Genomic DNA, 11,728 nt, shown 5'->3' on the forward strand with positions numbered 1-11,728 from the left:
CAATGAAAAAGGACTATAATAAATAAATAAATAAAAAATATATATATATATATTCTAGGCTAATATTGTCATTCCAAAATCATTAGCCTAATATTCATACCGAAATATAACAATTTTCTCAACAAAAAACAAAATTAGGAAAAGAAGAATGCTACTCTTATCACATTTGTATACCACATTCTCATATCACCTTATGTGGCAAATGATGACAGGACCCGACCCAATTTTCGCTTTGGAATCCGAGCCGAATCCTGTGCGTGTCCGACACCTGGCGAATGTCGGGCACGAATGACCTTTTACCCATTCCTTTTCCACTTTCTTTTAAATTCTTCCGACTTCTGCCGAAAATTCGGCAGAGTCTCCCCTGTATTTTGACCAAACCCAAAATCTTCCACCTGTCAAACAGTCTCAAAAATCCTACCAACGGCCAGACTAATTCAACAAACAGATCTTAACTCCAATTTCTCAAGTTCAACAAGATATCAGAGCCTGTTTAAACAAATTTACAGAACCAAGAAAAATTAAAACGGGGTCCTACGCTTCGGTGATGGGGCGGGAGCTAGGATGATGGCCCGGGTCGTTTCCTTCCTTCTTCTACGGCCTGGGGGCGAAAAACATGTTAAAATTGTGAGTTGACAAAAATAATGTTCGAGAAAACCATTTAGAACATAATAACCCCCATTTGAAAAACATAGGGATATAAAAGCTACTATTTGATTATAATCAAACTCGAGAGATTCAATTAAACACAAATAAACATAACTACATAAATGTTCACATAATAAGCAAAATATAACCAAGTAACATATGCGGAGTATCAAAGATACTGATAGAAATGCATGAAATAATAACTGTATTAAAAACTTAAAAATCCTTTAAAACTGCCACCTAATTGTACCCCTGTGCTATCCGTCAATTCCCTGGCAGGTCTCGGGCGTCACACAGGCTACCCGAGCCGCAAACTGGCGAAATCAGGGGACTATGATTAGCCTGATCCGCCGGCAGGTCCTCGATGACACCAAGTCAGCTCGAGTCGCTCAGGCAGGATACAGGGGACCGTAGTCAGCCTGATCCGCAATCCTGGCAGGTCTCGGGGACACAGAGTCAGCCGAGCCGCAATCCTGGCAGGTCTCGGGACACCAAGTCTGCCGAGCCGCAAATCCTGGCACTCACGGTCCGAGCGTCCCCGAAACTCGTGAGGCAAGTCAAGTGCACTGACTGAACTATAATCAGACTGGATGTCCGTAGACATCGGTCCGACTCTGGGTAATCACCAAAAGTAATGGGTACACGGTGGTTTTCTTTGAAAATAAATTATTTTTAGAAAAATATAATAACTCACTGCCTTTCTGTGAAACTGAAATATTGCTGCTATCTCCTCTTATAGAGTTCTCAACCCCTGCTTTTAATATTACTGGAGCTTCGATAATTAAGCATCACATAATTTAAACTACTTAATAGTAAAAATCATACTCGAGAAGAATAGTTCATAAAACTTATTCAAAATCCAATAATGAAATTAACTCATATAAACTGACTTATAAAACCTTATTGGTAGAAAACCATTATAAAATCATTTAAAAACCTTATTTATATAATTCAATTATGTAACTCATGCATAGAAAATCGTTTATGAAAGAAAGTCCACTCATAGCTGGTCCGAGCTAGCTGGACCCTTCGAAGGTCCCTCCTGTGGGTTAGCCGGACTCCGGGTGCCTGATTATCCAAGAATAATAAATTAATAGACTGTTGAATAAAAGAATTTAAATTAAACACCCTGCCCCCGGCTCCTAGAAATACGTGCATTTCACCCCAAGTTACTCCTATGCCTGCATTAGCCCTTTTCAGACTCTTGGACCAATTCAAGAAGGTCCGACACTCGGGTAAGTGATAAACTGCCAGATCGGCCGACCCGGGACCCGTGGGGTCCACGATCTCTGATGGCCAATCTGGGCTTCCCTGAAGGTTTCTCACGGAGGAGGAACCATGTTCTGCGAATTTGGTCCGAATCGGACGGTCGGATTAGCCAAAATCGCGTTATCGCTTAAAACCCAAACCCTAGCCCCAGGGTTCGCGATTCCGGAGTATCTGGGACTCCGATTCGCAATCCGTCGAATCCTACGCGATCCTGAAATCACGTAGACCGACATATCCAAAATTCAGCGCGATCAACGGTTTAACGACACTGCACCCATGGATCGCGCGATATGGAAAATCCGTTCGGAGCTCAAACGGACTCCGAATCGAGATCCGCGAAATCCTACGTGCTCGTGACGGCATGAGGACCTCAAAACTGCCCAGAAACATGCCACCACCCTCGCCCACGCGCCGCCACACGCGCGGGCAGATCGGGTGTCCAAAGCAATTAGGGTGCGTCGAAAAATCTTGGAACCGAGACTCCAAACTCCTATCCTAGGTAAAACACCCCATTTGGAGTCACTTTTGTTCTTGGACAACCCCCAAAAAGTGGCCGAAAATAGCCGATCACAGCGGCCGAAGTTTGGCCGATTTTCAACTCGAAAATTAACTAACCTAGAGGTGAAATCGATCTAAACCCAGCCAACCATCAGTTAGAGCACACAAAATAGGTGGAAAACCATACCTCACTCGAAAGATTTGGTGGCGAAATGAGGGAGAACGATTGAGTTGAATTTCGGGTGAATTTCGGCGAGAAATCGCCAGTTTCCGGCGAGCTCCGGTCGTCCCGTGGGCGGCGACTGGTCAGGGAAGATCGGCGACGACGAGCTAGTCCGGTTGGCACCGACGGCGAGGGTCGCCGTGCCCTGTGGCGGCGGCGCGACGAAACTGAAGGGGGAGGGGCGGCTGCGGGTCGCGCGGGAAGGAGAGAGAGAGAGGAGAGAGAAGAGAGAACTGAGGAGAGAGAAGGGAGAGGGAGAGATAAAAATCTGACTTTTCCAAATTACCATCTTGCCCTTCGCGGTATTTTGATCATATTTTCTTCGTTAGAACTCCGATTCGGGTCTACTCCGTGTCTACGGACTCGTTTCGCCGTGCTCTACGCAACGGCGCAAACGAAATTTTCAAATTCATTTCCGATCAAAAAGTCAAATTTTCCTCCATTAAAATATGCGAGGGCAAAATCGTCTTTTGGCTAGAATAAAGAAATCTTAATTTTTAGATATTTTGGTTTGGGTTCTTACAAATGAGATGGATAGCCACATCAATTTATTTAACATTTTCTTTTCTTTTATAATTTATTAACACTTTAAAAAAATTGGTAAATAAACTTTTTTTTATTAAATATACTTTATAAATTTAATTGATGTGGCATATCTAAAAAAAACAAATCACTTTGATTACCCTAATTAACTCACTCAACAAGCATCAAATCAATAATACAACCTAAAAAAGATAAAAATTCCCAAAATCCAATAGGCGCGCCCATTTTCTCAGCCCAACTTTAAGACTCCAAAATCAGCTTCGATATCAAACCCGCAACCCGACCCACGTCCTTCAACCTACGATCGACCCACCACTGCCGCCGCTAATCACCGTCTCCCTCTCACCCTCGTATACCCTCCACCGACGCCATTTCCATCAATCATGCACTTCAATGGCTAGCTTATGGCTCCTCCCCATGAAATCAGCTCCAACAACACAACCCCAGAGCGAGCCTATGCGCCTCTGCAACATCCGAGCTACCATGCTCGATTTCTTAAGCTTTGGCGGTTCAAAGTCGGTTATGTAAACGGTATTACGTAGACAATACCAACAGACTAATATTGTCATTTGAAAATCAAAAGGCTAATATAAATATTCATACGGAAACACAATCTGCTTGTATTAGGCTTCTGGTGTGCGCCGAATAATTAAATGGCAAACTCATGACATATGCATGCTTGAATTTGAATACTCGTATAGATAACAATTGATTAGCAAGCAGCATAATAACTTAAACAAGTTTTCTGTCAGCCGCAGCCATTAATTATTAATTATTATCCATTTTGCAGAGTCAAAATGGAATTTATATGGTTGCTCCTAATTTAAGGTGCTATTATTTTTCCACAAATACCCAAGACCGTAGAGACTTGACTTACTGTAGCCATCTCCTCCATTATTGTCAACCTGTTTGTGTAGACACGTCTTAAGACTAGGGCATATCAATGCATTTTTAAGGATTTACAAAGAGAATCTTAGCTTATTTTTCAATTTTTATAGATTATTTACTAAGAGAGATTGTTAACAGTGAGATTCAAATCTAGACCTTAATAGTGAAAAGAACGATCATTACCAACTCAACCAACTCTCGTTAGCTTTACATAGTTATATTTTATAATCGAAGCAACATAGATTTTCTCAAAATTTTAATTTTTTATATATGAATATCTCTAATTCATGGATTGCATAAACTTACCAGACAATGACTATGTTGGCTTCGTTTATTAACTAAACTCATAACCTATTCTAATCTTAAACACTCTTCCCAGAATCCAAAATTAATCATTCTAAATTAACCGAACTCTTATCCTATTATAATCTTAATTCCTCTTCCCGCCTTGAACTCTTAACCTATTCTAATCCTCCTTCCCGCCGATGCATACACCGACATTTCAAGAGAAGAATGATGCTAACAAAAGTGGCGTAGCCTGTTTAGAGCTAAAAATTATGTCAACTAAACTTTTTTTTTTAAAAAAAAAAAAAAACCATTTCAAGATAACAGTTGTGTAACTTTCAGTCAGTTCTTTGAGCTTAATGAATGATTTTTGCATGTGAAATTATTCACAGCATCAAATCAAATATACAAGTATACAGCATCCCCCAATCCCTCTTCACAATTTGTGATGAACCTAAAAATATCAAAAAACCCAAAACTCCAAAACAAAATTGAACCCAAAAAACCAATAGCAATATCATCGGGGGCCAAATGTAATCGACATGTCAACAGGCACGCCCATTTTCTCAGCCCAACTCTGCGACTCCAAAAACAGCTTCGATACCAAACCCGCAACCCGACCCATATCCGGTCGCCTGTCCGGATCCTCCGCCACGCACTCCAACGCCAACATCACCATCTTCTCCGCCACGTCCATCGGAAACGAGTCCTTCAACCTCCGATCGACCCACCTCCTCACCCCGCCGCCGCCGATCCTTATCGCCTCTCTCGCCGTCTCGATCGCACTCACCCTCCTATACACTCCATCTCCGCCATTGTCATCCATCATGTACTTCAGTGGCTCCTCCCCTGAAATCAGCTCCAGCAGCACAACCCCGAAGGCATAGACATCGCACTTCTGCGTCACGGTCCCGCTGAGCTGAAACTCGGGCGCCATGTAACCTCTGGTGCCCTCCACCTTCGTCGACCGAGCGTGGTTCTCGCCGCAGAGGTCCGCGGTGCCGAAATGGCAGATCTTGGCGTTGAGCACGACGTGTTCCTGGTCGGAGACGATGATGCTGGAGCTTTTGATGTGGTTGTGGACGAAGGTGGAGTTGAGGCCGAAGCTGTGGTGGATGTAATCGAGGCCGTGGGCCAGGTCGGTGGCGACCTGCATCCGGGAGAGCCACGTGGGCAAAACGGTGTAATTCGGGTTCTTAGGGTTCCTTAGGCAATCGGCGAGGGTGGCGCCGGCGACGAATTCGTAGACGAGGTAGACGTAGCTGCCGGAGAGGGAGGCGCCGAGGAGCTTGATGATGCTGGTGTGGTTGGATTTGGAGATTTGGGCGAGGCGGTGTTGGAGGTCGGCGAGGGAGATGGGGAGGCGGGACTTGCGCTGGAAAACGACAACGTCTTTGCCGCGGAGGGAGCAGCGCCAGGAGGAGGATGTGGAGGAGGAGGAGAGGCGGCGGGCGAGGAAGTTGGCGGTGGCGGAGCGGATTTCAGACATGTCGTAGATGATGGGGTTTTCGGGGAGAGAAGATTTGAGGGACTTGAGGGAGGCGATGGAGGAGGTGGAGGACTTGGAGGAGAAGTTGTAGCTGGAGTTGTTCTCGTTGGCGCTGAAAGTGGTGGAGTAGGGCTCTGCTACAGGAAAGGAGGAGGAGGATTTTGGGGTTCGGGATTTGTTGGGGCTCTTGGGCTCAATCGCCTGCGTGCTCTTTTTGGTCCAGCACATCAGGACGAAGGGGTTGACGGTGACGGTGGTGGTGGTGGTTGCGGCAACGGCATCATGTAATAGCAGAATTGGGATTTTCGGATTAAATTTTGCGCCGGTTTTGTTCAAACGTATAAAAATAGGATGTGATGTGATGAATAAATTAGAGAGTATATGAGTTGCGTCCCTGTCAATATTTTGTGATCGAGTACCTGACTTCAGGGGAAGAAGAAGACCAACCACTTTGGATAAAAAAAAAAAAAAAAATAGATATTATAAATTATTCGAAACTACAAGCTTACTTTATGCACATCATGTGACCAAGTGAGAGACGACAATAATCTTTATCATAAAAAAAGATGTTGGCAAATGGTTGGGCTTAGGATGGCCTTTTTTTATCTTCCTAATTATTGGTTCTCCTGTCCAACAAAACAATAATTATTAGTTCTCCTATATATTCGCTATATTGTTAATAATAATAATTTAACAGATTAGGCAAACAATCCTAACTTACGATGAACTAACATTTGATTTAATGGTATTTATCTTAACTTGCTTCAAGATCTCAAACTTGACTCGCATAAATACTCATGACGATATATATTGTTGATCAGTTTAATAATTTGGTTTTTTTAAAAAAAAATTACAAAAGACGATAGTATTTTTTTGTTAAGAGCAACAAAACAAAAACAAATAAGAGAAATTTGAACTAAGATTAGAGGAGGGGTGTGTTTATAAAATAAAATAAAAAATACTATGTGGTCAAAAATTTGTAGGGGGCGATGACCATATTTTGAGAGGACTCTTCAACTACGCAACGTGGCGATATCTATGTGACGCGGCTCAAATCTAGCATGCCACGTAGCAGCAGCCAAAGAGGTTTTTATTTACGTCGGTCAAATCCTAAATTCATTATTATGTTATGTCTGCGGCTGGGATGAAATAATTTGATGAACAAGCACCGCATTCGGGTCAAGACTCAAGAATGAGAACAATAAGCAGATTTTTTATTACTATTTTTATTATTCTCTAATTTAAAAAAAAGGCAGAAGAAACTGACCTTCACCATACCGTTGCCATTGCCACATAATTATTAAGAGGAGGAAAAATAGAATCGTGTTAGCGTAGCTGAAATATGTATTAAATATGAACAAAAACAAAAGAAGAAAAAAAAATATTAAAAATTTGTAGCTTAAGTGATCCTAAAAATAAAAAAAGGATTGACTTGCCAACAGAAAGAAGAGGATTGATAGATAGATAATATAAAATAAAATATCTGTTTTACACAGATATTCTTTCGACCATTATAATTTTTACAATAAATCCCAGCAAGCACGCAAAGGGTGGGAAGAAATATCCCATAAACTTTGGCGTCGACCACACGAGCCAATATCATGGGCCTAAATTGCAACATAATACACGGAGAAACGGGGAAAATAAGAAAAGAGACAATCTAGGCCTAGGCCTAGCCATCCACATTTTCTTCCATTTCCTTTCCTGAGGTCTAAATCCAAAGAAAAGGGCATGGAAATTACCCAAGCTAGAGCTAGGCGTTAACATAAGCACTGAGAGCATCACCACTGAGCCTGCAAATCCTCCACACTGCACCATCTTAGCTCCCATTTCCTCATAAAACCTGATGGCATTCACATTCCAGTCAAGCACACAAGCCAATCCAATTTCCCATACCCCATCTTCACAGCCAGCTTAGTCACAGATCCCAAGCCCTTTCCTCCTATAGCACTGCCTCACAAACAGGTCCTCTATGTAAAACCCAGGCTTCGCCAGTTCCGCAGAGGGTAGGAAGAAATATCCCATAGACTTCTTTGACGTCGGCAACACGAGCCAAAATAACAAAAAGGGCAAAAAAGGGAGGGGGCGGTGGGAGAAAGTCTCTCTTCTCTTTCCGGTGATCAAAGTTTGGGCCCCTCTTCTTCTCTTTTTTTCCTTTTTTCTGGAATGAAGTTTGGGTCTTTTCACTTACTTTGATCCTCACGAAAGAAAAAGAGAATTCCCAAGAACGTTCTAGCCACTAATCAAGGAATATTAGAAGTCCAAACATGAGAATTTTCATTTATGGCTCGACTTATGGCAAAAAGGCAAAATCAACAAAAAAAAAAAAACACACAGAAACGAAAGAGCAAAGCAATTAAAAAACACAGTAGAACAAATCAAACAACAAGGGTTCTACAAGACTGCCTCCTCAGTCATAATCTTCCTAGCCCACACACACATTTCCATCTCAACCCAGAAACAAACAGACAAGAAGAAAAAAGAAAATACACAAGAAGGAACAATCTAAGGCGGGCTAGCCTTTAACATTTTCTTCCATTTCATTTCATTTCCTGAATTCTAAATCCAACGAAAAAGGTATGGAAATTACCTAAGCTAGAGCTAGAGCTGGGCATTAACATAAGCATTGAGAGCATCACCAGTGAGCCTGCAAATCCTCCACTCCTGCAAGATCTTAGCACCCATTTCCTCATAAAACCTGATAGCATTCACGTTCCAGTCAAGCACAACCCACTCCACTCTCCCATACCCCATCTTCACAGCCTGCTTAGCCACAGCTGAAAGGAGCATCTTCCCAAGCCCTTTCCTCCTGTAGCACTCCCTCACAAACAGGTCCTCTATGTAAAACCCAGGCTTCGCCAGAAAAGTCGAGTAGTTTGGGAAAAACAGCACGAACCCAGCAACGCAGGCATCGCCGCCAAGAACCCCACCGTTGGATCTGAACAAATCGCGGTCTGGGTCGTTAATCGGAAGGTCCAGATTGACGACTTTGGTGATGGGCGGGTAGGCTGGGTTGTTGTACTGAAGGTGTTCGACGAAAGGCGTGTGAGAGACTTCGAGGACGAAGATGGTGAAGGACTGGAAGGGTGGGGAGGTGAAGAGGGTCGAGGAAAGAGAGGCCTCGGTGGCGATGCACTGGTCGGAGAGGCGTTCGAAGACGGCCATCTGGTGGATGAGCTTGTGGATGTGGGGGACGTCGGTGGGGTGGGCTAAGCGGATTCTGGCGAAGAGTGGGTGGCCCCTTGGGGTCGAGCCTTGGGGCACGTCGTTGGGTGCCTCTGGGGCTGGGCTTGGTGGTGGTGGCGGTGCGGCGGCGGCCATTGTTGGGTTTTGGGTTACGCTTGCGGTTTTCAGAGAGCTTGGGAAAATCGTACTGGTGATGAGTAGTGAGGGCTGCGGAGAAGTGGGAACGGTTATTATAATGGAGTTCGTTGTGAGCAGGCTTTCAATCCTGCCCGCTAAACGGATCCAACGATTTTGCTCCCGCCACGTTAGAACAAATTCGTGTCTTTTAAGCTAAGCATTCGAGAGATAAAGAGAAACTTTGCATAAATGAGATTTATTTTCTTTATGTGCAATCATCACCACCGGAATTACAACATTCAATTTGGAATTTTATGTATTTCCATTCATCTTTTACGTTAAATAGTTTACTCATGACAATCAAAATAGTTTCGTTTAGATGATATTTTAATTATATCTCGCTATTACAGTATATGAGAAATTTACTTCAAATTTGAACAAAAATCTAATTTTTATTATCGGAGTCAATTCGGTCTAATGATAAATTTAAACAGCCCTTGCCTCCTTTTGCCTTTTACAATGACAAATAGGTGGAAGTGCTCTTAGGTATTAATCATAAAAATGTCAATTTATGTCATAATTGTACAAAGTTTGAAAAAATTCAACACCAATTTTCCCTCTATATAAACACATTGGATGATATTCACATTCTCTTCATTTAATCTTGTTTTCTTAAGAGAAAATTTATTGGTACAATGAAATAACAGTTGATCTTGAATTTTATGTTCCGGTGTTCTTGAGAGGTAGAATCAAAGTTTGCTTCATTATCCACAATTTCGTGAGTCTTTTTCTAAAAGGGGAAGGGGAAAAGGGAAGTAGGAGTAGACTTTGTTTTCTTTTATTTATATTTGTTTAGAAGTCTAAGCACAGATTCTGGCATCTCTATATTATAATAAGAGAACTTTTTGCCAACCTCAACAAAAACTATCAAATATAGATTAATTATATTAAGAGGTGAATAAATTCAACAATTATGAGCAGTATTATATTTGCTCAAATACGACTTTGTAATTCTTTAATTCCTATCCTTTTTCTTTTCTTGCAACCAATTCATTGATTCCACGTATCTGTTTGGGCCAGTACACATATTCAAGCCAATTCCTTTTCCCAAATATAAATACAACAACAACAAAAAGCTTTTTATTACAAATAGCCCTTCACGTTTACGAAATTATCACGAATGGTTCTTGAAATTTTTTTGTGACACTAATAATCCTTAATGTTTGGACTTTTTATCACAAATGGTCCCTACCGTCATAAATTCTGTTAAGTGTTTGGACTTTTTATCACAAATGGTCCCTACCGTCATAAATTCTGTTAAGTGTCTGAGGTGGAAGATAAGTGGAACCCACATGTCCAATCACATCATGACATGTGGATTAAATAAATAAATAAATAATTTTTTAAATGAAAATCCATTAAAAAACCATTTAGCCTCTCTCTCTCTCCCCCCGTCTCTCTTTCTTTTCCTCTGCCCTCTCTCCTCCTTATGCTTTCCCTCTCCCTCTGTTTTTTTGTTGCCTCTACAACCCAACCACCCCATGCCCACCCTTCACTCAAGCTATTAGGTTTTGGTCTGCAGCATTCTTATGTTGTGTATTCTCCTGAAGCGCTGAGATCTCCGTCACCAGAGGAAATGAGAGAGATGGCGCGAGAACTAGCTAGGAAAAAAATGACCGTCAATGCTTTGTCTGGGTTCTTTTCTTTTATAACTTGTAAGTGCCTGCTATAGAGAAAAAACAAAAAAATACTGTGTTTTGCATTTAGATTTTAGTCGAAATAATGGTGAGGCAAGTGGGTTTTATTTCAAGTTCAAGTGTGGCCTTGTAATGTTCCACAATCCTACTTAAATTTCCAAATCCACTTTGCCCATTTCATGCTGTGTGTGGAGGACGAAGGAGCTTTTGTGACTCAGGATGTAAATTATATGTTGTGATAAACCATGGATGGATTTGAAAGTGACCAAACATCTACAATATTCCTCATGTACTGTTGAACTTTCATTTTCGTGTTCTTTGTGGAGTTGGAATCTACTTGAAAGTGAGTTCTTTTGGTTTGCTTTTCTGGGTTGTGCTTGAGTGAAGCTGGAAGGTTGAATATCTGGAAGGTTTAATAAAAAACAGAGGAGGAGTGCAAAACAAAGGGAGATGGTAGGCGAGTTGGGCATGGGTTGCGGGTTGTGAGAAGAAATGGAGAGCAACTGTATATCTTATATTTTTTCTTGCAGGTGGCAGAGGGAAAAAAAACAGAGGGAGAAGAGATGGAGAGCAAAGGGTGGAGAGCAGGGGCAGAGGAGGAGAGAGACGGAGCAAGGAAGGAGATGAAAAGTTGCAGAAAAATAAATGGAATTTTCATTATTTAATTATTTTTTATCCACATGTCACATTATGATTGGACATGTGGGCTCCACTTATCTTCCACATTACACTTAATAGAATTTATAACGGCAAGAACCATTTGTGATAAAAAGCCCAAACATTAAGGACTATTAGTGTCACAAAAAAACCTCAATAACCATTTGTGATAATTTCGTAAACGTGAAAGACCATTTATGATAAAAAGCCAAAAAAAAAAACATGTCT

At 41.7% G+C, this 11,728-nt stretch overlaps 2 protein-coding genes across 2 annotated transcripts; both read right to left on the minus strand.

Moving 5' to 3' along the window:
- Positions 1 to 4,681: 4,681 nt before the first annotated feature.
- On the minus strand, positions 4,682 to 6,302 carry LOC117618726 (lysM domain receptor-like kinase 3). Its single transcript, XM_034348433.1, has one exon. It carries the CDS (start codon positions 6,069 to 6,071, stop codon positions 4,872 to 4,874), a length of 1,200 nt encoding a protein of 399 aa, XP_034204324.1. The 5' UTR covers positions 6,072 to 6,302; the 3' UTR covers positions 4,682 to 4,871.
- A 1,011-nt stretch (positions 6,303 to 7,313) lies between these two features.
- Positions 7,314 to 9,233, minus strand: LOC117618727 (probable acetyltransferase NATA1-like). The gene has a single exon (XM_034348434.1). It carries the CDS (start codon positions 9,162 to 9,164, stop codon positions 8,445 to 8,447), a length of 720 nt encoding a protein of 239 aa, XP_034204325.1. The 5' UTR covers positions 9,165 to 9,233; the 3' UTR covers positions 7,314 to 8,444.
- Between the last annotated feature and the right edge of the window lie 2,495 nt (positions 9,234 to 11,728).

Source organism: Prunus dulcis, chromosome 2 (assembly GCF_902201215.1).
Source record: "Prunus dulcis chromosome 2, ALMONDv2, whole genome shotgun sequence".
In the NCBI taxonomy this organism is placed as follows: domain Eukaryota; kingdom Viridiplantae; phylum Streptophyta; class Magnoliopsida; order Rosales; family Rosaceae; genus Prunus; species Prunus dulcis.

Bases quoted from the DNA above. Each gene is read 5' to 3' on its own strand.
- LOC117618726 (XM_034348433.1), bottom strand. From the start codon at position 6,071: ATGTGCTGGACCAAAAAGAGCACGCAGGCGATTGAGCCCAAGAGCCCC.
- LOC117618727 (XM_034348434.1), bottom strand. From the start codon at position 9,164: ATGGCCGCCGCCGCACCGCCACCACCACCAAGCCCAGCCCCAGAGGCA.